The 26,508-nt window shown below is 48.7% G+C and overlaps 1 protein-coding gene across 4 annotated transcripts in view; it reads right to left on the bottom strand.

Annotated features, from left to right (window-relative positions):
- Positions 1-26,508, bottom strand: part of LOC114050617 (gasdermin-E-like) — a 50,625-nt gene that overhangs the window by 6,730 nt on the left and 17,387 nt on the right. For 3 of the 4 annotated variants that reach the window (XM_027872440.1, XM_027872442.1, XM_027872441.1), the window contains exons 4-8: positions 23,608-23,779; positions 20,102-20,222; positions 12,771-12,953; positions 9,651-9,778; positions 5,511-5,706 (exon numbers count right to left, since the gene is read on the bottom strand). In XM_027872440.1, coding sequence (XP_027728241.1) covers positions 5,511-5,706; positions 9,651-9,778; positions 12,771-12,953; positions 20,102-20,222; positions 23,608-23,779 — 800 coding nt within the window. Of the gene's footprint in view, positions 1-5,510; positions 5,707-9,650; positions 9,779-12,770; positions 12,954-20,101; positions 20,223-23,607; positions 23,780-25,488; positions 25,566-26,508 lie in introns of those variants that run through there. The other variant, XM_027872443.1, reaches the window with a different exon arrangement.

The raw sequence follows: 26,508 nt of genomic DNA, 5'->3' as shown, positions 1-26,508 counted from the left end.
AACTATCTCCACTTTGCATTGTGCCTCATGTAGAAACAGAAGGTGTCATTATTTAGGAAATAGAAAAAAATGAATATGCCAGCCCATTCATCATTCTAACATTTCTTGTGTATCCCAGGAAGACATAGAGCATTCTGATGAATTTAGTGAGCGGGAAGCAGAGACAGAAGTGATGGGTATTAATGAAAGAGCCTTAAACCAGGACTGACCTTCAAAATCACTAACATCCACATAATAAGGGGCTGCTTCTCAGAGCAAATGAAATTTGTTTTCCCTCAATTTCAGTTTATACTCCAATATCACTATCTCACTGAAGCACCTGATGGACAGAGCGTCAGCATCTAATAATAATAGTAATAATTTAAATCATCAAAAATCTAATAAAAATAATGACTTGCATTTATAAAGCACTATAAATTAAAATATTAGCACCTTTGATCCTCTCATTCCTATAAACTGTCTCCTGGGAGGGCCATGGGCACTGGTGGGTCCTGCCAAGCTCAAAAGACTTCCAGGACAGTTCTGGAGACAGACTGGCTCATCCGAGATCAGAGTAACAAACTCAAACTCCTAGATTTCCAATATAATCTGAGGTACACTGGCCATTGAGAAATGGCATTTTTTTTTAAACCATAGCAATTCTGAAGACCGTCTATTACTACTGCATTCAAATAGTCAGTAGTAACTAGTATCTGTCCTGCTTTGTAAATGTCATATCTCATTGGACCCTCATAAGAACCCTGAGAAGTGGGTACAGTTGTGACCCCCCATTATACAAATGAGGAAACAGGCACACTGAAATTAGGTGACTCACCCATGCAGCTAGTAAATATCTGAGGCAGAACTTGAATTCAATTATCCAGCACTTTATACATGACTCCACCCAGCCATCCAAAGTCACATTCTGTCTGCCTCTTTTTGTATCTCCAGAGCTTGGTACAATGCTTGGCACACAGCAGACCCTTGAGAAATGTTAAATGATTGATTCTAGCAGAGGTTTAAAGATCAATGCGTGAGCTGAGTAGAGAAGCAGGATCACGGAGAAGAGAGGATCACAGATTTTGGAGCTAGAAGAGACCTAAAACGAAGCCTAGTTTTCATTTTACAGGTGAGGAAACTGAGGCCCAAAGGGGAAACTCAATTATGTTCAAAATCAGCAAGAATTTATTTATTTTTGGTACATAACTGAGTTAGGATTTATTTATTTATTTATATTTTACATTCCCCCACACACACACACTTATGTGTAAATTTGTTAAATTTTGTTCAAAAAATTTTTTGTTAAATTTTGTTAAAAAATTTTGAGTTTCAAATTTTCTCCCTCCCTCTCTCCCTCACCTGCCCCCTCCCTGAGATGGTAAGCAATTTGACTTAGGGTTATACATGTGCAATCATCAGCACGTTTATCAAGCAGCGACTATGTGCTACATGGGCAGCTAGGTGGCGCCATAGTACATAGAGTAGTGGGCATTGGAGTCAGGAAGACTCATCATCCTAAGTTCAGATCTGACCTCAGACACATACTGTGTGACCTGGACAAGTCACTTAACCCTGTTTGCCTCAGTTTCCTCATCTGTAAAATGAGCTGGAGAAAGAAATGGCCAACCACTCCAGTATCTCTGCCAAGAAAACCCCAAATGGGGGCATGAAGAGGCAGACACGACTGAAATGAGTGAATAACAACCAATGTGCCATGCACTGTGCTGGGGAGCCAAAGGCATAAATGAAAACAGTCTGCCTTCAAAGAGATCAAACCCATCAGGGAAACAAGAAGGGCCAGAGGCCAAATGCAGGCAAAGCTGTATGTGCAAATAAGGGAGACTGGGGGAGGGGGATGGACAATGGTCACAAAGCAGAGAGTGCAACCAGAAAAAGGACAGAAGCAGCTGAAGCAAAGGACAAGGGAAAGAGGACTTTTTGGTGGTCTGGGAGTGGATGGGGGCAGTATGGGTGGAGTTGGGGGCTGGGGAGGAAAAGGTCTGGATCCAAAGGTCTGGCAGGGAGTGGAAGGGAGACCAGAAGGGCTGGCCTGAAGTGGGAGGGCCAGCAGAGCACAGGGTGTGGAGCAGACCCAGACAGAGCACTGAACTACAGAGCAGTTAGCCTTGCGATACTAAGCCAAGCCCCAGAGAAAGCCCCCCGGGCTTTTGCAAGGTCCCCCATACCTAGAAGGCTCTCCCTCCTGCCCTTCCCTCCACCGCACCCCTTTGGCTTCCCCAGTGCCCTTCACCACTCAGTTCAAACTCTGCCTTCTGTAGCTTCCTGGTAATAAGTTAGAATTTTCATAGCTAAGCACTTTATAAATATGCCCTGTTGATTCTCACCACCACCCTGGGAGGTACATGCTATTATTCTCCTCATTTTATTTTTTTTTTATATTAATTTATTTTGATTTATCAACAATCACTTCAATAAGCTTTTGAGTTTAAAATTTTTCTCCCCCTCCCCAAGACAACATACAATCTGTTTGTTTGTTTGTTTTTGGTTTTTTTTGGCTAGGCAATGGGGTTAAGTGACTTGCCCAGGGTCACACAGCTAGTAAGTGTTATGTGTCTGAGGCCGGATTTGAACTCAGGTCCTCCTGAATCCAGGCCTAGTGCTCTATCCACTGCACCACCTAGCTGCTCCTGACGGTGCACAATCTGATATAGGCTATACATATACATTCCTAACCCCTCGTTTTACCAATGACGAAACTGAGGCAGACAGAGTTGGATTTGGAAGTCTCTAAGGTTGGATTTGAACTCGGGGTCTTTCTGATTTCAGGTCCAGCACTTCATCTACCGTGCTATCTTGCTCCTTGCCCCCTCAAATAGCAGTGCCATCTTCTCTAGGTTAACTTCCCTCTGCTCTGCACGTCTGGAATGGACCCAGTTGTTTACGTGGTCTCCCCCCTCAGAACGTGAGCTCCTACAGGACAGGGACTGATTGCCTGCCTTTGCATCCCCAGCCCTCAGCACAGTGCCAGGCACACAGCAGGCACTTAATTAATGCTAGTTTGATTGAGACCCCATAAGTAGTTTGATCCAAAGTCCCACAGGTGGTATAAGCTTTTGGATCCGGCCCCTCCCCACTGGGCTGCCCAGCAGAAGGTAAACGCTAGGCCGCTGTGCCCGGAGAGGGGTATTCCAGAGCTCCAGGAGAAGCCTTAGAGGACGAGCCAGGTAAAGCCACAGTCAGACTCTGGGTACAGCAGGCTGCCCAGATCCTGAGTAACTGAAGCCAAGTCAATACTGGCCCCAGGGACCTAAGGAGTTCATGGAGCAGGACAGGATGTCAAATGCAACACTATGGATGACAAAGTCCCCCAGCATATCAATGGGGGAATGGGGAAAAACAAAATCTTAGACCCCAGTGAGAAAAGCCAGAGACATGACTTAGCCAAGGTCACAGAGCTACAGGGGAGCCTGGCTAGAGCCCAGCTCTCCTCATTCCTGGTCTGGTGTGATCTGCTAACCCACTCTACACACACTGCCTCTATTCTTGGTTCTCCAGGGGGGGAAGGACCCCCCAAGTTTCCCTAGTGATGCCATGGAGGGAAAAATCCAGGGAGACTAAGGAGGCCCCCTTTCTCCCTTTCATCCCTTCTGAGGGGATGAAAAGAGAACAAAATTTCCTTTTAGAAGGTGCCCAGTGCTAAGAGAGGCGTCTCTTGTTTTCTTAGCTGTCTCTGTGGGCTGGGAAAGGCGCCAGGGGGAGTCCCTGGCTGTCCCTCTGTGGTGGCCTGATGCTACGGCTCCATGCCAGGGACCCCAAGCAGGACAGCCCCTCAGGAGGGGGCCCGCCAGGAGCTGTCATGACGCCTTTCCTTGTTCCCCCATGGCTGGCATCCTCCCTCCCAGCCTGCCTAGTGGTTAACTGTTCAGCCTTTATAATTACTGTAGATGAGCCATGTACATTCATATATGTACTTGTAGCCTCCAATAGAATGTAAAACTCCCTGTGAGGAGGAATTACTTCATTCTTTGTATTTGGCTCCCTGACACCAACTTTGGTGCTTGGGACTTAGCAGGTCCTAGGTAGATGCTCACTGACTGACTGATCTCCTTGCAGGAAGCCATGCTGTTCTCTGTGCTGGGTCCTTCTTCCTCAAAGCTGCCTGGGTGAGGGGCAGCTGGATAAACACAGTCTGAGGTACCTGCAGCTATACCTGAGGTACCTGCAGCTTCAGTGATGCAAGCAGGGAGCAGTCCCCTCACCAGTGGCCCAGCTCAGGTCCCCCAGCTCCTGGGGTCACTGAGAGCCCCTCCTCAGGATGGCTCAGAATCACTCCCTGATTTGGCATGGGATGGCATTAGGGCGTGGCTACAGGGACCTGGCTTTTTTTCCACTGTGGGAAGGGATGGAGATACATCCTTAGAAGGAAGAGAGGAGACAGCATTCCTCTCTTCTAATGAACAGACCCACCAGCAGTGGGTGAGATTAGAGAGGCAGATTTAGGCTTCACATCCAGAAACACTGCTGAATAATGAGAACTGTCCAAGAACGGACTGGCCGGGACCTTGGGTTCAAATTCAGGTTCTACTATTTACTACCTATGTGACCTTGGGCAAGTTATCATATGACCCTAAGCCTCTGGTTCTTCATCAGTAGAGGCCTGCAGGGTCCCGTCCAGTTGTAAATCTATGACTGCAAGGTTCAGTGGGAAGAGATTTGAAGTACCTGGGTTCAAATCCCAGCTCTGTCTCTTACTGCTATGTTGCCTCAGTTTCCTCATCTGTAAAATGAGCTGGAGAAAGAAATGGCCAACCACTCCAGTATCTCTGCCAAGAAAACCCCAAATAGGGGCATGAAGAGGCAGACACGACTGAAATGAGTGAATAACAACAAATGTGCCACGCACTGTGCTGGGGAACCAAAGGCATAAATGAAAACAGTCTGCCTTCAAAGAGATCACACCCCATCAGGGAAACAAGAAGGGCCAGAGGCCAAATGCAGGCAAAGCTGTATGTGCAAATAAGGGAGACTGGGGGAGGGGGATGGACAATGGTCACAAAGCAGAGAGTGCAACCAGAAAAAGGACAGAAGCAGCTGAAGCAAAGGACAAGGGAAAGAGGACTTTTTGGTGGTCTGGGAGTGGGTGGGGGCAGTGTGGGTGGAGTTGGGGGCTGGGGAGGAAAAGGTCTGGAGCCAAAGGTCTGGCAGGGAGTGGAAGGGAGACCCAGAAGGGCTGGCCTGAAGTGGGAGGGCCAGCAGAGCGCATGTGACCTTAGATAAGTCACATGTTACTGGACCACAGCTTCCTCACCTGTAAAATGAGACGACCTTCAGCATCCTTTCTCACTCTGATCTCATTAGATACGATAGAGGGATGGATTCCTTTCACGTACGGGTTGGACCAGTCGGCCAACTCTCAGATTCTGTGATAAATCTATGATGTCCTGCCCCTGGGATCTGTACATTCCAACTCTCCTACCACAGTTAGAATGGGCGTGGCAGAAGACCCACAGACTGAAACCCAAAGTCAGTTTTCTAGGCACAGGGCATGACTTTTTTTTTCTTTCCCATACCTGCCAGAGCACTGATGAAGAAATAGATGGTGGACAGCAGCTCCCGATTGCTCTGAGTATCCGGCCACACCAGCAAATCCTTCTGCACTTGGAGTCCCGCCAGCCCCAGGAAGGTAGTGAGCTGCCGCTGCTGGACGTGGCTCAGCTCCGCGAGTGTGGTCAGCTGGGGGCTTCCGCCTGTGAAGATGTCATCAAGCTGCAGGTTGAAGGAAGGCAAGACAGCAGATAAGCTGGCAACCAGATGCTTGTTCATTTCGAATGCAAGCAGCAGACGACTCTGGCCTGGAATCAGGGCTAGGAGACTGGCAGCTTTTGAGAGCTAAGAAATATCAGCACGGGTTCTTTCCGTGCTCCCTGCTTCACACACATGCACACCCATGCACACACCCTTCCATCTATAAAAACATACAACGTGAATATTTTAAAGAGTGTGACTATTTTTAAATAATCAAACACTGGCAAGAAAGTTTCCCTTATGGAAATTATAGGTTTGAAAAAAACATTCCATAAGCATAATCCATTTAAGAAAAGAAGGGGAGGGGGTGACTAATTTTCTATAAGGAAGAAAGATACAGAACAAGGAAGAAACCCCCAAAAAGCGTGGCTACAGAACCTTCCAAATTGGGCAATGGCAGCTGATGGCGAACATGAGGGCATTTTGCCTTTGGGTCTAAAACTCACAGCTCTTACTAGTTTTAATAACAGGACCCTGGGGCGGGGGGGGCGGAAATCTGAATCCAGCTAATCAGTTCCTCTGGAGAAGAGCAGCCAAAAGGAGGGGGGGGGGGGAAGCCGGTTAGAATCCCCTCAGGTCCACCTCCAGACCTCAGTCATATCTATTTACTAATGGATTAGTGCATATCACTTCCCTCAAGCCCACTGTGCATTGCAGCCCAATTACCCTCTTCTTGCTCTCTGTCCACAACATTCCATTTCCCACCTCTGGGCATTTGTACAGGCTGTTCCCCAGAAATGCTCCCAGCACTTCACTTCTGCCTCAACGCTTAGCTCAAGTGCCACCTCCTCCAAGAAGCCTTCCATGATTCTCCCAGTTCTTAATGCCCTTCCCCCTAAAATTGTTTCGTATTTAAATGTTTTGCAAACACTTCTCTGCATTCATAGAGAGGCAGTGTAACAGAGAGAGCTGTCCTCAAAGCCAGGAAGCCCAGAGTCGGGTCCTGCCTCAGACAGACTGCTGTGTAAATTCTCAGGGCTCTGGACGAGCTTCCCAGTGACAGAGAAGGTGCCAACCTGCACTGAGAGAAGGAATTTCCTCCCCTGGAAGTTCCCTCTACCAGTGAGATCACAAGACTAGATCCAGCTCTCATCTGTGTACTTATCATCTGCAAAATGATGCCCAGAGACCCTCTGGGACCCCATGCAGCTCCAGGGCTAAGATCATCTGGTTGCCAGGCTGAACCTCCTCCCACCCCAGTAGATCGAAGCTGATTTTTGTTTTTGTGCCCCTAACAGGCGCTTAACAAATGCTTTTTGGAAAGGAGATGTTCATTCTCCAGGAGGGGAGCCCTAGCCTCTCCACATTAAGGTTTTCCCACCCATTCTTTCCTTTCCCACACAAGCCAGGGCAGGTAGAGCTTTTTACTCAGCAGGGTGGGACATCTGGGGGAGAGAGATGACAGGAAGCCTGCTGGACGTTTCACTTTTAAAGAAGAACTATTTGGGGACGTACGATTCAGCCATGTTCAGCCACGCCAGGCTGCCTCCAGTGCTTGGGGCTGAACAGCTGAGTAGGGCATGGCCCAGCCAGGTGGCCAGTGCCCTGTGGCCACAGCCGCTACCAGGCTCCCTGGTATAGTCTGATTTCAACAGGAAGAAAACATGGAAAGTCTTTTTGAGAAATGGAAAGGTATTAAGTCAGAGTTTCAGAAGCCTCTGCCAAAAAAAAAAAAAGTTAATTAAAAATTGGACTGATTTATTTTCACCCATCAGTCACTTGAAGTGAATGAGAGCTGTCCCCAAGGGCCAGAGAGAAGGTTGTTTGGCAGCCGGCCGGCTTCTGCTGTGGCACGTTAGGAGTTTTGGGAACCTCACCTCACCAGCAGAATAACTAAGAAAGAGAACGAGGTCCAGCACCCCTTAGTCTGTTTGTTCCCAATAAAGCCAATGGAGCTTCCTGGCCCTGCTGCCCACCCCCCCTCACTGTGCCTACCATTCGAAGCCATGCAGCCTCCAGGGTCTGTACTGTTAGTGCTTAAAGAAATGAGGAGTTAGGAGAGAAGGAGGCAGTCCAGATTATGTAGGGATAGACAGCAGCAGCTGGCAAAGGCATAGGATCCCAGGACACTTAGAGCTCATCTAATCCAATCCCTTCATTTTATAGATAGGAAAACTAAGGCCCAGAGAGGCAAGTGACTTTTCCATGGAATCGGAGGCAGAAAGCACACTTTGGAAGGCGAGGGTCATCCCAGGCTCAGACCTTGGCCCCTAATCAGGGATAGGGGACAAAATAGGGTCTGGGAACAATAACTCATTGATATAGGGAACTCCCAGGTGGAGAAACTCCCTCCACCAATGCAGGTCAGTACCTTCTCTGCAACTTAGAGCCTTGGTTACCTAGAGAACAAGAAGGTAAATGACTCGGCCAGGGTCACACAGCCAGGATGAATGAGAGGCAGGACTCAGATCTGAGGCTTCCTGGTTCTGAGGTCAGCTGTAGCCACCACACCACGCTGTCTTGCTTTCTCACCTAGTAAATGTTTATTTTTTTTTCATTCCTTCCTTCCTGCTCCTAGCACATGCATGACCAATAATCCCCAGAGAGATGGTGCCACAGAGCCTGCAGAACCCTCTATTCCAGCCTGTACCTAAAACAAGAATCAATCACCTACTAAGTGCCAACAACTGCTTATCAATGACCTACTATGTGCCAGGCCTCTGTAGGGGACTGAGGATATAAAGACAAAAACAAAATGAGAGTCTGCCCTCAAGGAACTTGCATTCTTCAGGGGGAACAACACATACACAGATAAGTTTGGACAATGTAAATAAAATAATACTAGCTAGTGTTGATATAGTATTTGATGGCTTGCAAAGTGCTTTGGAAATGTAATCTCATTTTATTTTCACGATGCTGGGAAGTAGGTGCTATTATTATCCTCATTTTACAGCTAAGTGAACTGAGTTAGATAGAGGGTCACACAGCTAATAAGTGTTTGAGGCCAGATTTGAACTCAGATGCACCTCACCCCAGAGTCAGCACTCTCTCCACTACACTACCTAGCTGCCTTTAAAAGGGAATGGGTGGAAGCAATGGTAGCTGGGAGAGCGGGGTAATCAGGAAAGACCTCAAATAGGAGGCAGCATTTGAGCTGAGATCTGAAGGAAGTAAGGGGTTCTCAGAAGCAAAGATGAGAGAAAGGGCACTCCAGGCAGGAGGCATGACCTGTGCAAAGGCAGAGAGGTGGTAGATGGAGTCAGGTATGAGGAATAACAGGCGAGCCAGTTTGGTGGGGGTGGGGTGGTACTTAGGGCTGGAAGGGACCTCACTTGTCATCCATTCCTATCTTCTCTCTCTAGAGCTGCAGAAAGCGAGGGCCACAGAGATTAAGTGAATTGCCCAAGGTCACATGGTGACAAGTACTAAAAATCACACACCAAAATGCATCAGTAAAACTTTTATCAACTTTTGCCAAGAAGGAATCCTCCATCTATTGGGGTGGCCAATTCTATATCCAACTAGATCATTTGGGGAGGGAGATGAATAGCTCCTGGCCCTTTGACCCCCATCTTCCTGGGGTATCAAGGAAATCTGGAAAGGACCCTAGGATCAGACAAGGAAATGTCTAAAGCTAGAAGAGGCTTCAGAGATCATATGGTACAACCCCCTTGTTTACAGATGAGGAAACTGAGGCCCTGGATTTGATTATCTCCTTTTCTACCTGTATGACTCTCTCTCTTTACACACACACACCCCTACATATGTACATACATACATACACACACACACACGCAAAGAATGATAAGGATAAATTAGGGAACTATGACTTCCCTTCTAGCTATGCACCCACTTCCCCCTAAGTCCAGAGTCTGGCTCATGTGAAATATTTTCTAAGCACCTACTTTATGCCAGTCACGGATGAGAAAGTAGAAGTCTTGAGGCTCGAAGGCCCTTTCCCTTACCACAGTGTCCAGGGCCACCACCAATTCATCGTTGAACAGGATTTCCCAGAGGTTTTCACACAGAGCTGCTTGGTGATGCCCTGACAGCTCCACAAAGGGACGGAAATTCCTCTCCAAGAGCAGTATCCCTGCGGAAGCAACAACAGCACATGGCCTGGGTCCCAGCCCACCACCAGCCTCTGCCAGGAGAGAACAGGGGCTCTGGCTTTCCACAGCCCCTTGGCATCCTTCCCCTCGGTGCCATTTCCCACACTGGGTACATCAGACTCAGGCCAAGTGGTCCTCTCCAAGTCTTCGGCTTTCTGCCCGGCTAGAACATGGTCAGATCCCACCCACAGGGCGGAGGAAAAGACAATGTTGATCTTAAAGCTTCGTTATTTTTTTTCGTGTGAGAAACAACTAGAAGGATATTAATTGGGTCAATTACTTATGATTTCTGGGAAGTCCTGTCCTATTTGCCTCAGTTTCCTTATTTGTGCGCATAACAGCAGCAGCTACCTCCCAGGTTTGTGGTAAGGATCAAGTGAGATAATAATTGTAAATCACTTAGCACAGCACTTGGCACATAGTAAGCGCTATGTAAATATCAATTATTATAATTATTAAAATATACACATGTGTATACATATACATATAGTCGTACATATATGTACATACAAATCACAACACACAAATACGTAACTTCGTGTTTACTTTGCACATATTTTGTATTTTTTTGGCCACATGTTGTATCTCCCCAGTTAAATACAGCATATCCCCAAAGTCTTCATGTTGCTTTAAGTTTTGTTAGCTTTAATAACTTAAAATGGCATGAAGATTTTGGGGACATGTTGTACACACTCTGAGGACAGAGACAATTTGGTTTGTCTTTATGTCTTCAGCACCCAAAAGAGCGCCTCGCAAATACTCAGAAGGCTGGAATGGACCTCAGGACACCAAGGACAACTCGAGAACTAGAGGCTGAGGGAGAAGAGTGAAAGAGAGTAAGACCTTGAGGTCCCCAGGTCCATCCCCCTGATTGTCTACTTTCTTGGGCTTCTCAAAGGGGGCACCCTCCCAGGCCAATCAGGCTGCAAGGTAGATGGCACTGGGGAGGTCTCGTTCTTTCTCACAGCACAGGTTGGCATTGTGGTTCCCCCACTGCTGAGACCGTACCTTGTTACCTCATTTAAGTAGCCAGGAAATCCATACCACCCCATGACTGCCCTGCCATGAGACCAGCCTGCCCTTGGATTAGGAGACCTTCTACAATTTAGCCCCCCACTCTGGTTCCTTAAATATGAACATTTTCTCCATAGAAACCAAGCACCAATCCCCAGAGCCCTGAAGGGGTGTCAGTTTTCTTATAACATAGATCTGTGGGCATTTGGAACCATCTAGAACAATCCATTGGCTAATCTAAACCTAATCCATCCCCTTAGTACGGGGCACAGGGGACCTGGGGCAAGTTCACTCACCTCTGTCAGTCAGTTTTCTTTCCTACCTAAATGACATCTTAGAGAGATCATTTGAAAGGAGGCAGTGTGTCAGAGTGGAAGGAGTACCCAGAACACCCGGCTTCCAATCCTGCCTCAGACACTTATTAGCTCTGTGACCTTGGGTAAGTTGCTTAAGCTATCTGTCTCAGTTTCCTCATCTGTAAAATAGGGATAATAATTGCACTCACCTCACAGGTTTGTTGTGACGATAAGAAGAATATAGGTAAAGGATTTTGCAAACCTTAAAGTACTATATAATACGTTAGGAGGCACAATGGATAGAGTGCCAGGCCTGGAAATAGAAAGACCTGAGTTCAAATCTGGCCTCAGACACTGACTAGCTGGGTGACCCTGGGCAAGTCACTTAATCCTGTTTGCCTCAGTTTCCTCATCTGTAAAATGAGCTGGAGAAGGAAATAGAAAAACTATTTCAGTATCTCTGCCAAGAAAACCCCAAATGGGGGCATGAAGAGTCAGACATAACCGAAAAAAATGACTAGACAACCAAGTGCTACATACATGTCAGCTACTGTTACTATCTGGGTCAAATCTAATCACAGAATCTCCCAGTTGGATGGCACTTCAATGGCCCTGTAGTCTGAGCCTTTCCTGGATAAGAACCCCAACTCTGACAGCCCCCAATGAAAGCTCATCCACCCTTCCCTGGAAGGCCACCAGGGAGGGGGAAGTCCCTCTCTCCCTAAGCAGCCCATTTCACTTTGGGACAACACGTAGGATTGGGACCATGAGCCCCTGCTCCGTCGTCCCCACCCCAGCTCATTCTCCTGGCCATAAACATTTGCTTTCGCTGTTTTGGTCTTCAGGACCACCCTGTTTCTCATGGATCTGACTGGCTCAGACACCAACATCCTGAGATCCCATGCTATCCTTTACTTTTGTCCCATCTTCAGTTCCATTTCCCAAGCCCCATCCCCACCCCCAGCCAAAGCCTCTCCAGACACAAAAGGCTGGAGGCGAAAGAAGCGTCAGCAACGGCTGCCCAGCCTCTACCCATGCGCCCAGCCAGAGCCTTCCTTGCCATGTGGTAAATGATCTGGAAGGGTGCTCTGTGTGGCTCCCAGCATGGAGCTGGTGCTGGTGCTGGTGCTGGTGCTGGTGCTGGTGCTGGTGCTGGCAGCGAGGCCGAGAATGTAAGAAAAACAGATGCACAAGCCCATGCTGCCGCTCTGGCTGATGACTAGCTATTCTTAGCAAGGCTTCTGTGGTTGAAAAAAATTTTAAAACCTTCCCCCACCTCCATTAAAAAAAAAAAACCCAAACCTCCTCATCCTTTCTTCATAAGGTGGATTCCTTATGAGACCTGAGGTCTCAGAATTACGGGGTCGGAGGTCTTGGGATCTCAGAGGTCATCCCATCTAATACTCTCCTTTTACAGATGAGCAAACTGAGGTCAAAAGGAGCTTGAAGAGGCTTGTTCGAGGTCCCAAGGTGGGATTTAGAGCAGGAAGGGACCTCAGGGGCCACCTGGGCAGACCCCCTCGTTTGAAGAAAACATTAATAAAACATCTACACTTTAAAGAATAAGACTAAAGCGAGCCATCACATTAACCATTTGGCCAGGACATTTCCCTGGCTGAGGGCCAACTCGGGGATTAATCAAGTCACACGTTGCTCACAATACCATGTTTTAAGGAGCTCAACGGCCCCTCAGTAGGCACGAGCTTTGCAGCCTCAGAATTCCCATCCACAGCGTCCAGCATGAAGGGGAAGAGAAACTCTCCGAAGATCCCGACATCCAGTTGATCGGGGCCATCGGTACTCTCTCGCTCAAAGCCGCCTCGTTTCTCCTGCAGCAAGCAGAATTCTGTGGCATAGGATAGAAGATAAGCCAGCCAGTGGGGTCAGTGTTAATGGATGTGCCTTAGGGGAAAGGGGGGAGGGTGGTGTGTGTGTCTGAAGCATTATAGTTTTCCCCTGGCTGTCCCTTCCCTACTGGGAGAAAACCATCTCCCTGTGTGGACACCACCATATAGGCATTCACTGAGCAAAGAAGGGGGCATAACTCAAGGGCAAAACAGGCTGCTATCAGATGGGAGCAGCTAAGGAAAGACTCAGGCTGTGCACCACCTGCCCTTCTCTCCCATAATAATGCAAGCTCATCAAGGGCAGGGACACCAGGGACAAGGTATCCGGCTAAATAAATAAATGTTTGCTGAATTCAATTGGGCTCTGGTCCTAGGCCCAGGGGGCAGCTAGGTGGTACCACAGTGGATAGAGCACCAGCCTTGGAAGATTCACCTTGAGTTCAAATCTGACCCCAGATACTTACTAGCTGTGTAACCCTGGGCAAGTCACTTAACTCTGTTCGCCTCAGTTTCCCGTAAAATTTTTATCTGTAAAATAAGCTGGAGAAAGAAATGGCAAACCGCTCCAGTATCTTTGCCAAGAAAACCCCAAAGGGGGTCATGAAAAGTCAGACATGACTGAAACAACTCAGCAACAAAATTCTTGACCCACATCACTCCTCAGGCCAGGGTTCAAGTATTCCAACAGGGAAGCTCCAACTTTGAGTCAGTCGCCTGTAGAAAAAGAGCCCTGGGTGGGAAGACCTAGGTCAGAGGTGGGGAACCTGCAGCCTCAAGGCCACACGTAGCCTATTTGTTTGGTGAAGTTTAGATTCAGTCAAAGGGATGCGCTTGAGGACCTAGAGGGCTACATGGGGGCTCCAGGCTGCAGGTTCCCCGCCCTTGACCTAGGTTCTTAGAAGTCCCAGATCTGGAGCTGGGAGGATCACTGCGTCCACCAGGTCAGCCTTCTAATTTTACAGGTAAGGAACTTCAGCCCCAGAAGTTGAGTGATTAACCCAAGGTCACACAACACATACACATCAGAGGCAAGATTTAAACAGGTTCTCTTACTCCAGATTTCACCTCCTTCCTCCAAACAACATCACCTCTACAATCTCCCTTCTGCCATTTATAACGTGTTATGACTCAGGGTAGATTCCTTCTCTGGGCCTCAATTTTCCAGTCTGTAAAATGAGGAAGTGACTTCCTAGCTGTGAAAGCATATTAAAAACCTCCCTTTTAATTCAATTGAAACTATTAAGAAATATTATTTAAAGACCTTTAGGAAAATGTGTAAGGAATTGAGAACAAAGGCTAAAGTAAAAGGAGATCTCTCTGAGATGGAACTCAACTGCCTTTCTCCACTCAGAAAGGATTATGCTTCTGACCTTAGGAAGGAGGCCTAGTCAATCAATACGGAGAGTAGTCAAACAAGTTTTATTTAAAAATTAAGTAACTATTGTTATCTGGAATGTTAACCCTTAATTGCAAGAGCCCTATAAACATTGTCTTGGTGCCTAAGATGTCCCAGGACATGAGGGCACCTATGCCCGTTTGTCTATTTCTCTAAGCTAGAAATGCCTGGACTTAGAATACTGTTAGAAACACAGACTGTTTCTGGCAGGCTCTGTCTAAAGTGCACAGTACAGTAGCAATATTTTTTTCTTGATGGTAACTGATGGGGCACTAATGATGGAACCCTAAAATGCCTTGGACTTTCCCACATGGCCCAGATCCCAGGAGTTTGCTGAGGCATCTGGCCCACCCCAGCCCACCTTGATTACTTAATTAGCTTACTTGACACTCCTTAATCCCATCTGGGTCCCTTTCTCTGCTATCTCCCCACCACCCCAGGCTACTTGCCAGCTCCTAGATCCCATCCAGATTTTCTCACAGTCTTTTTCTATATAAAAGTACCAATTTTGTCCTCATCAAATGTGCAGACTCACTAGGAATCTGGCCTGCTTGTATTGGCATCACAAATACCACAGATTTAGTAGAAATCTCACTAACCCAACCAACGTCATAATAAACTCACTACTTGGACTGAAAGAAGGCTTGAGTGGTCAAATTCTTTCGAGGCAGACTCCTGCCCTGTACCCTTGCATTTCGGGGTTCCCAGCACCCCTAAACCACAACATAACCATCCATCCATTCATCCAACTGCTTACAGAGAAGGGGATATGGATCTGAAGTCAGAAAGCCTGGGTTCAGATCTATCCATAGATATGAACATGAGCAAGTAGCTCTCTAGGCCCAGCTACCCAGCTGTGGGTGGATCCTGTTTCTGAAATGGCAGATCCTGGATGCCCTGGCTGGGGTGGGGGGGGAGGGGAAACCACAAGGTTTATTCTAGTTCCTGTATTCAAGAGAGAGCTGACAGCATAAGAAGGGGCTGGATAAGACCCCAACTCAGAATAGTAAATGCACAAGGGCTGAAAAATCAAAGGCTATTCGAGAGCCAGAGTTTAGTAGGCAGAGTGCTGCACTCAACACAGGGAGACCTGGCTTTGAAACCCACATTACTAGCTGTGTGACCTTGGACAAGTCACTTCATTGTCAGAAGACCCTAGTTCAATGCCAATCCCTTGTTCAAATTCTACCTTGCCACTCACTAACCTGGACAAACTTGGGCAAGTCACTTTTTCCCTTCTCTGGGGTTCAGTTTTCTCATCATAAAACAGCAGGTGTTCAATTTAACATTTGCTAAATTGAATTGAGCAGACACTGGATACAAAAATTCAACCTGCATTGATTAGTCCCTATTACTTGTACGGCACAGTTCTAGGTCCTGGGGATATGAAGATGAAATCAGACAAAGCCTTTCTGAGTTCTCAGGGAGCTTATAATCTAATAGGGGATAAGAAGGGATAATAAGAATTATCTAGTAGAAAATAAGAAGATAGGAGCACAAATCACCACAATCGCAGAAATGGCCAATCAGGATCAAAGGGAGAGTTAGGAGGACTGGAGCTTATACGCCACCTAGGAAATCCTGTGTGACCTTGAACAAAGCTCTCAGCCTCTCTGAGAGAAGAATTTTTGTTTCCTTCTCTGTAAAATGAACCACGGCATGAATGATGCTTAAGCATTCTCTAAAAATAATAATGATCATAATAATAGCTAATATTCCTATGGTGATTTAAGGTTTGAAAAGTACTTTTCAATGCATTATGTAATTCAATCCTCACAGTATCCCCGTTGTTATCCCCATTTTATAGATAAGAAAATCCAGTCTCCAAGGTTCAGTCCCTTGTGCGGGGTCACCCAGCTGGGAGATGCTGGAGTCAGGCTTGAGCCCCGTGTCTCTGGCTAGAGGTCCAGCAGTACACATCCCAGTGTCTCTCTCGGTTACAATCTTCAGTCCCACAGAGGGGCACCTTGAGCAGCAGGGAGCGGGTGGTTAACTTCTATCAAGGAATGGTCATCTGAGAATGAGACCAGATTGCAGTCAAGCTGAGTGAGCTGAGACTTTGGGAAGAATGCCCAAGTGGAAGAACTGGGGGACCTCAGAGCGCATTGCCAAAGGGGACTCTCAGCTCTAGGTCTTGGGAAAGGGGAGGCAGCTTCTTCCCAGAATGGCTTTGGATTAGCTGCGGCCAGAAGTGGGGGGTGGACCAGTCTTTGGTGGTCCAGTCTGGTCCAGTCCAGTCCAAAGACCAAACTATAGAATGTGGAACTATTCAGAATGTTCCATGGCAAGAGTGACTCGGAACACGGATAGACAAAACCCAGAACAGGATGCCAACACTCACCCGCCAGTCACGCCAAACAAAGACTCTGGACAAACAGGCGATTCAGCGATGGGAAAGCAAGGACCCCACACGAAAAACAGAACCACCTTCCTGAGGCCAGGGCATGAGAAAGGAGCCAAAGGAAAGGAAAGAAGTCCCAGGGGACCATCTCCCAATAGCACAAAGACCAATTTATTTGCAAAGAAAAGAGAAGGGGGAAAGCAGGTCTGAAATTGAAATGCAAACAGGGGCTCAGGCCTCCACGAAGCTGGGACAGCCCAAAAGCCCCAGGGGAGGGGGGGACAGGATTCAAGGTCAACTATACAAAATTACAAGCTCCCAGTGTCCCCAGGCTGCCTCCCAGACAAGCTGGCTCTGTCATTGGTGAAAGTATTGGCTTTTTCATGTGAGGGACCAAGCTTCAGGTGGTTTTTGGGTAAAGTCTTTCAAGGAAGGTCTAGGGTAGTGGAAAGAACTAGATTTGGAACCAGAAGACCTGGGTTCAAATGCCACTGATGCCACTTGCCACCTATGTGACCTGGGGCAAATATCTTCCCCTCCTGGGTCTCAGTTTCTTCATCCATAAAATGAGAGGGTTTAACTAGATGGCCTTGGAAGTCCTGTTCTACATCTGACCCCATGATGACCCACATGGAAAGCTTTCTCCAAGGGAAGGGAAGCCCCCTGATGTGTGTCAACAAGAAAGGACAAATGTGGTGGGTGCTCTCTACTGTTCCCCCTCAGCATGCACTGCACAGACATAGCAGGAGCCGGGGAGGGGATGGCCAGGGCAGGGCCGTGCTTTCTTCCCAGGGCTGGAACTCCAGAAGCTTCAGCAGCCTCTGAAATGCTGCAGCCCAGTCTACCGAACAGCCTCAAGACAAATCGGCAACTTTCAAGGGTGGGTCCGATTCTGGGAAAATACCCAAGTGGAAAACCAAGGCTAGGAGATAGAAGGGGGATCAAACTGGGAGATCCTCCATTTAGGATGGAGGAAGAAGAAAGGGAGGGCAAAGGAAGAGGGAAGGACAGAGAAAAGGGAGGGAAGAGGAGTGAGAGGGGTGGAAAGAAAGGGAAGACGTGGATGTTGCTAAAGTTAGGTTTATTTTCCTAAGGGACCCATATTGGCTTAGTCAGCCAGTCAACAAACGGTTGTAGCCCTCCCTTCCAGAAGAGAAGGTCTAGAGATGGTGTGAGCCACAGAATCCTCATAGAGGACAGGGAATTTCTTCCCAAGGTAACAACTTGAATATGGCACTCATCTGAACCATCCCTGATTCCGATTTGATTCAACAGACACTTAATAATCATGGACCCCGCACCAAGAATGAGATGCTTTCCCAGTTCTTGAGGCGTTGGTAGCCTAGGAGGGAACACGAGATCACAGGACTGAGAGGTGGAAGGCATCTTTAAATGGACTGGGCCCATTCTATCACAGGAGGGCTGGGTTTGGTTAGCAGCACAGTCGGGCTCCAATCTTGACTTGGGATCTTGGGGCTCCAGAACTCTGATCTGACTACACTGCCAGTCTAACAAACACCAAGACACAAAGAATCTATGCGGGAACTCCTGCCGCCACCCCCTCCGTGACACAGGAGATTTGGCCAAACCCCAGAGATTTGCGAAGGTACCGTCAGAGGGCCTCCTGCACCCAGGGCTTCCTGACTCCAAGCCCAACACTGTCTCGTCTTGCTAGGCTGCCTCCTGCCTCTCTCTCAGAGATAGGGGCCAAACTTCTTTCTCATTTCATAGGTTGGTAAGGCACTCTGCCTGAAGCAGCTCTGATGGGCCCAGGGACCGATTTTGGTTTCTGACATTTTGATAAATATTTAAATATTTGATTATATTTCAATATTTTTTGATATTTCAATATGTAATATTTGTATTTCAAAATAATTGGTTTCCTTTGTCATTTTGTAGACTTGACCAGACTGCCATCAAAGGGGTCCAGGACACACAAAGTGATTGTTGATGTTCTGTTCTTTCAGTTGTGCCCAACTCTTCATGACCCCCTTTGGGGTTTTCTTTGCAGACATCCTGGAGTGGTTTGCCATTTCCTTCTCCGGCTCATTTGACAGAAAAGGAAACTGAGGCAAACAAGGTGAAGTGACTCGCCCAGGGTCACACAGCTACTAAGTGTCTGAGGCCAGATTTGAACTCAGGTCTTCCTGCCTCCAGGCCCAGGGCTTTATCCACTGCGCCCCCTAGCTGAAGAAGCCCTCCCTCTTGCCTCCAAGACAACATACAAATCCCTTGGCACGCTGGGTCTTTCATTCTGCCTCCAACCTACTCTCCTCAGTTGATTTTCTATTAGTCGGCTTCGTGCCTTCTCTGTCCAGCCAAACGCATGGCCCACCTCCCCACCCTTCTGCAGGCTTCCTACGGCCCTCAGTTTGGGTGCTGCCCATGACCAGGCCCCTCTTGGGATCTCCAGAGTTGTAAGTGTTCTGTCATTCCCCCAGCATCTGCTGTCCACTTCACCTCCACCTAGCCAGGGCAGCCAGCCGCCTTCCTGGGGGTACTGCCCCCCACTTTCTCTCATTCTAGGAGCAGTAATAATCCACACCACTATGCCTGGCCATTGAGAGCCCAGTGGCTCTACTCACCATCTCTGAATTTCCAGACCACAGTCATTGTTTTCTCCATTGGAATGGAAGCTCCTTGAGGGCAGGGAAAGTTTTACCTTCAGTTATTTGTATCCCTGGCACTTAATGCCTTACACATCGGCAGTCCTGTTAACATTTCTGTAGCTCTGTAACTGTATCTCATTGGTTCCTCTCAACAACTCTGGAAAGTAGATGCTATTTGCATCCATTTCACAAGAAAACTGAGGCAGGCAGAAGTTAAGCGACTTGCTTACCATCACACAGCTAGTGTCTCAGGCTAGATATTAACTCATGTCTTCCCCATTCCAAGTCTAGCATGATGACACCTAGGCACATAGTAGGCACTTAATAAGTGCTTCATATTTTTTTTGGTCTAATTATATGCTATACATCTCCAGAGGGCAGCTAGGTGGTGGCATAGTGCAAAGAGCATCAAGCCTAGATTTAGGAAGACTCATCTTCCTAAGTTCAAATCTGGCCTCCGACACTTACTAGCTGTGTGACCCTGGGCAAGTCACTTCACCCTGTTTGCCTCAGTTTCCTTACCTGTAAAATGAGCTGGAGACGGAAATGGCAAACCGCTCCAGGATCTTTGCCAAGAAAACCCCAGATGGGGTCATGAAGAGTTGGACATGACTGAAAAATGACTTAACAATAACATCTCCAATAGAATGTAAACTCCTTGCAGGCAGACCCCTAGCTGGTTCATTTTATTCCCTCATCTGTATCCTCAGCATGGTGCTCGGACACACAGTAGGTGCCTACTAGGCATTAGCTGACCTGAAGTGGGTGGCCCACGGGCCACCTGAAAGGCAGGACACTCACCAAACTGACCATCCTTCTTGACGTACAGCTCCAGGACCCTGTAGGCGATGGGGGTGGACACCGGGATATCGAGGACCACGTTGGAATCTCTCTTCACATTCCCATCTTCGCTCACGGAAACCTGAGGGAGAGGGAGGAGGTGGGCAGGGAGGGAGGGGGTCTTCTTCCTGCCCCTCATATTCATTCACCCCCAGCTGCCAGCCCTGCTGGCACCGAAAGCGAGGTTTCAGCACTGGCTCAGAGGAAAACGAGGTTACGCCCTCAGCCCTGAAAGGACAAGGTGGCATTCGGCGGCCCCGGCTCTGGCCCCTTGGTGAGGTTTATTGAAACAGCTTTGAAGGCGCTGATGAAAACGCCAAACGAGGCCGAGAGCTTCGCAGAGGGAAGAAAGTGCGGGAGGAGAGAAGCCGCAGCCGGTGCTTGGGGGCCACGGTGTCTGTGTAAACCATGAAACTTCGGTGACAGCCTCCAGGACTTGGGGAAGGGGCCAGGGAAGAGAAGGGGACAAAGGGAAGGAAGGACCCCCCCCCCCACCAGGCTGGGACCTTCAAGGAGTTTTATAAATTCAACAATTTAACAAACATTCACACAGCGCCCAGGTATACTTGGCTCTGTGCTAGGCACTGGTGGGGACAAAGAGTCAAAAACAAACCAACCCCTGCCCCAAAGAGTTTAGGCAGACAATCCTAAAGACCATTATACAAGGAGGCAGGACTTGAGCTCAAATTCTGTCGGCCACTAAGAGCCATGGACTCCTGGCCAAGTCATTTGACTGTCAGTTTCCTTAGCGGTAAATGGCACGGGGTGACCCTCGCCTTGCAGGCTTACTGGAGGCTCAGAGGAAGAAGGTGGGTAAACCTTTGTGGCAGGAGAACCGAGGAGCATCTGTGGTCCACAGCCACGGACAGGAGTGTGGAGGAATCCTCATCCCACCTGTGCCCAAGCTCTAATACCACCTACAGCCTCTGCTGGAATCCCCCCACTGACGGCAAGCTCAGCACCCAAAGCCACATTCCCTTCTCAAACACGCCCAGTTGTGGGAAGCTTGTCCTTATGTAGACAAAATCACACAGCAATCATCAGAGGGGGAATCCGAACCCAAGTCCTTCTGATTCCTGATTACTGTTCTACTGTTCTTTCTAGTGTAGTATGCTGTCCCTCTTGACGGGGCAGCTAGGGGGCGCCCTAGTGCATAGAGCACCAAGCCTAGAGATGGGAAGACTCAACTTCTACAGTTCAAATCCAGCCTCAGACACTTGCCAGCTGTATGACCCTAGGCAAGTCACTTTATCCTGCTTGCCTCAGTTTCCTCAAATGTAAAATGAGCTGGAGAAGGAAATGGCAAACCAATCCAGTATCTCTGCCAAGAAAACTCCAAATAGGGTCATGAAAAGCCAGTCACGACTGAAATACTGCTTCTCTAATCTAGTTCGAGGCTGACATCTGACACGTCCTGGTTGTTTGGCCCTGGGCAGGTCATCGTTATATACACCCTAAAGCTCCATAGCATCCATGGGGGGAGGATGGGTATGGGGGAATGATATCTGGAGATATTAATGAAACCACACAACGTTTAAACAGTTTAACCTGCCCAGTTTTGAGCCTCCTTCTCCCATTATTAAAAAAAAAAGGCGGAGCCTGGGCCTCCGGATTCCTGGACCAGGAGCTGCCGCAGATGGCCGGCCTTGGCCGTCACCTGCTCTGGGTGTGGCCGAGGGCAGAGCACTTCTTTTGCCAGCCTCAGCATTGTGGACTGTTCAATGGGGACCGAGCTGGGGTGGCAGGTGGCAGAATGGAGCACGCTGTCGACCCTGACACATCATAAAAAAGGAGCTGTCGGGCTTAGGGGCCGGAATTCTGGGGGCTTTGTTTGTTTGTTTGTTTTTTGCTAGGCAATGGGGTTAAGTGACTTGCCCAGGGTCACACAGCTAGTAAGTGTTATGTGTCTCAGGCTAGATTTGAACTCAGGTCCTCCTGAATCCAGGGCCAGTCCTCCATCCACTGCGCCACCTAGCTGCCCCTGTTTTTTGTTTTGTTTCGTTTTTAGGGGCCAGAATTCTGAATTCATCTTTGTGGAGACCTCCCAGGTCAGAAAGTCCTTCCTCCAATGCAGGCTGACAATCATCCTTAACCTAGAGCTTAACAAGTCACCTGGGGCACCAAAAAGGTCCATGACTTGACCAGGGTCACACAGTCGGGATCTAGGAGAAAAGGGAGTTGAACTCAAAGTAGAAGCAGAAAGAGACACAGGACCTGGGTTCAAATCCAACTCACTCCACCTCCCTGGGCCTCAGTTTCCTCACCCGCAAATTGAGGGAGTTGGACTTGCTGCCTCCAAGGTTCCTCCCGCTCTGATCTAGGATCCAGTAACGCTGGCCCTGCTCTATCCACTAGGCCGCACTGCCTCTCAAGCCTAAGTTATGTGATGGGACCCGTGAAAGGCGACTGAAGCAAAGGTCAATAGGAGCATTGGAGTAGGAAAGGTGGAGGATGAAAGTCACAGGCCCTGGGTTCAAATCTTGACTTTGCCACTTACTTCCTGTGTGACCTGAAGCAAGTGGCCTCTGGGCTCCTGTTTGCTCATCTGTAAAGGGGAGTAAGAGTATGAGAGAGAGACAGAAAAAGAGATAGACAGAGACGGAGGGGGCCAGAATATGAGAAAGGATCAGAGAGCGTAAGTGTGAGACAGAGTGTGAAAGTGAATGTAAGTGTGTGCCAGTGCGAGTGGGAATGTGCGAGGCACGTGTGTCCTAGATGACCTCCTTCCTTTGATCTGCTCCCTCTCGTGCCAGGGCCAGAGCCGGCAGCCAGGCCACTCGACCACTCTGGGTCCCCCACAGGCCTTCCTCCCCCAGGCAGGCCCCCAAGCCCTGCCCGTCCGACCCCAGCCCACAGTCCGAAGGGCCCTGGGCCACGCCTGCTCCCAGCGTGCTCATGGACTGGAAAGCCCGACTCCAGCTTCCCGGGCTCCACCTTCTACGACCCAAGCCAGGACGATAGGGCTTCACTCAAGATCAAACGTCCCGGGCTGCTCAGGCCCCCCAGCAGGCTGGAGCAGGGGAGGCCCACGTCCACAAGGCTTCCTCTAGGCCAGCCTAAGCACTCCCCTCGCTTTGCCCCAATCACACCAGGTAGGCAGCCATCTACACGGCCTGGGCATAGGGCCAGCCCTGGTCATGGTAACATAAGGCTTCTTTTGTTGACCACTTTATAGCCGAGAAGGAAGGATTTCGAGTTCTTGGCACGAAAAGTGCCGTGTGATCAAGAACATCTTAAGAGAGGTTGCCTCCCCTCGCTTAGAACTGAAGACCCTCAGGGCCCATGTAGCCCCCCCCCCCCCACCCCGTGTCAGGACAAGCCCTCTGACCGGCGATCAGCCAGCCTGGGCCACCAGGAAGGGAGTTCCATCTGCTTCTGAAGCAGCCCCCTCCCCAGTGGGCCAGGGAGAGCACAGCGCCAGCCCCCTCAGACTCCCCCCCCCCGGCTGGCGCGACTTGAGGCGCTACCTTCACCCTCTTGGTCTTGAGGCCCACCATGCCGCCATACTTCTCTTCTATCTGGACGTGCTCAGAGATCACACACTTTTGCGTCGTCACGATCTTCTGCGTCACGATGCACAGAACGTCATTCTTCCCTTCCAGGACCTGCTGCAGCAGGGGACTCTTCAGATTTATTGTCCTGGAAGAGAGGAGCGAGTATGAGTGTCCCAGAGTCTTGCCGCGGCCTGATGGCCTTACGAACTTCCCCCTTGATGAAGCAAGGGGCCTCGAGGGAATCCAGGCAAAACAACATAAACCGAAACTTAGTGAGGCCAATTCAGAGCTCCCAGGCAAGCTTCCCACCTCCAGCAAGACTGGGGCTGGGAGGGGGCTCTCAGGACCCTATTGCTCAGCATGGCTCAGGCACATCGGGGAACCAAATGGAGGAGGAAGGCAGAGGATGACCGACTGGCCCTGGAACAGCCAGTCATCTGCCCCAACTGCTCTTGTGCGAGTCAACTCCTGGGTACCCAGCTAAGTCCCCGAACTCCCACTTAACATGGCCCAAAGAACACAAGGCTAGGGGACAGCATGACATCTATCTTCCACTTTCACAAAGTGAATGGGGAAAGGCAGATGGATTCCTTCTCATCCACAGCGAGGACAAAATGAGGGGAAACAATCGATGCTGCGGACCTAGAGCTGGGACCAGGTCACAGCATCATAAGGAGGGACCTCAGGGAGATCCCCAAGTCAACCAGCTGAGGGCTTGAGTGGTTAAAGGATCTGTCCAAGGTCCTACTGGCAGCAAGGAGCACATCCGGGCCCACGATCGGGTTCTCTAGGCAATCTCAAGCCGGAGGAAGAGAGGCTGAGCTTCCAGGAATAAGGAGGCGATAGTCCCACCGGACACTGCCCCAGTCAGACCACAGCTAGAGATGGCGTCCGATGGTGGGAGCCGTGTTTGAGGAAGGACCCGGCCAAACTGGAGAGCATCTGGGGGAGAGCAACCAGAATGGCGAAAAGCCTGCACTTCATACCATAGGAGGATCCTTTGAGAAACTGGGGATTTTTAATATGAAGAGTTTTAATAAAAGAAAAAATTCGGTGAGGACGCGATGGCAGCTGTCTTCAAGGATCTCAAGGAATACCAAGCAGAAGAGATATTAGCTTTGCTCGATTTGGTCCCAGAAGGGAGAACCAGGAGCCCTGATTGGAAGCTGTAAAAAGGCAGCTGAGACTTGTTTCTCAGATTCCTGACTGTAAGAGCTGTGGAATGGGCTGCCCCGGGAGATGGAGGGCTAAGTAACCGGATGGCAGGAATGGTCTCATTTTTGGCTTTGCAGCCATAGGGCCCGGCACATAGTAGGTGCTTAACGATGTTTATTGAGCTCAATGACATTCAGGCCCACGTCGGACTAGATCCCGTCCAGTGACTCCAAACCCAGCCCACTGCCCTTATTACCCCAGAAACAAAGCTGCAATGATCAAATTTAATAAAAAAATCATGATCCGGTAAATGAAAAGCAGCAAATGGGACCTGGCCGTCATTGACCATACAAGACAGCTGGAAATTGAGACAGCCAGAACATAGCTCTTCTTTAAAAAATAGCTCCTCAAGCCCCAGAAAAGGCTAATTGCAACAAAGGTGAAAAAGTCATTTGAATTGACGCAGTTAGGACTCGAGGCACACATGACTTGGTCCATTTGACTGGACTGCATTCTGGTCTCTGTGGAGGGGTGGTGTGGATGCAGGAAAAGTTGGCAGAAAGGGGCTGGGGAGACTGCGTCTGCATTAAAGAGACTGATGTGCAGGGCTCCCCAAACGACGATCCAAGCTGAGAGGCATTTATTAAACACCTACTAAGTGCTAGGCCCCGAGATGCAGAGACAAAAACAAGGACTCACCCCTGTCCTCGGGAAGCTTGCATTCTCCTAGGGCAGATGAGTTATCTTGTCCGTCCCTACCCAGAAAGGGAGACTGGCCAACAGTGAGTGACGAGGCAGATCAGATAAAAAAATATACACGTGCATCAATCCAACCAAGCAGAGGAGGATCATGGAATGTTACGACGCTGTAAGAAACTGTAAACCTGGAAAATTGAGAGAAGCCTGGGAAGACTCAGAGAGACAGATGGGGAAGGAAGAAAACAGGACCAGGAAAACCATATACACAGCGATTCATTGTTCAGTCACGTCTGACTCTCTGTGAGGTTTGGGGTTTTTTGGGCAAAGATACTGGAGTGATTTGACGTTTCCTTCTCCAGCGTGTCCCCGTTTTACACATGAGGAACCAAGGCAAATAGGGGTTAAGTGACTTGCCCAAGGTCACGCAGCTAAGAAGTGTCTGAGGCCAGATTTTAACTAGGATCTTTCTAATTCCAAGGCCAGCGCGCTGTGTGCTATGGCGCCACCTAGCGGCCCCTTACAAAATGACTACGACAATGTAAATGGAAAAAAAACCAGCAAGAAAAGGGAAACAAAGCTGTGTAATGACAGTGCCCTCCAGAGGACAGATGAGGCAGCGTCCACTTAAAAATAATTATAAAGTTGCAAAAATCTCTCTCTCTCCCTTCTTTACAAAGGCGAAGGACCACTACTAAGATGGAACACTGTGTATATATATGTATATATATATATATATATATATACTTTCACACTTTGTTGCTTTTGCTGAACTTTTTTTCCCCTCTGTGTCACAAGAAATGGTTTTCTGGGAAGGGGTTGGGGAAGGGATATATACATATTTGGAATGAAGGTAATTTTAAAACACAAGGGAACAAGAATAATCAAAAACCAGAACCAAATGGACCGGTTCCTGGCAAAGCCTCCTTTTGCTGGCTTCAGAGGCACCCTCCACCCCATCCCCCTGCTTCCGTCACAGCCAATCTCATCTTTTGGTTCATTCTGCAGCATCTATTCCCCCCA

Source organism: Vombatus ursinus, unplaced genomic scaffold (genome assembly GCF_900497805.2).
Source record: "Vombatus ursinus unplaced genomic scaffold, bare-nosed wombat genome assembly UNPS02014799.1, whole genome shotgun sequence".
NCBI classification, from domain to species: domain Eukaryota; kingdom Metazoa; phylum Chordata; class Mammalia; order Diprotodontia; family Vombatidae; genus Vombatus; species Vombatus ursinus.
This window is presented reverse-complemented; position numbering and strand designations above follow the sequence as displayed.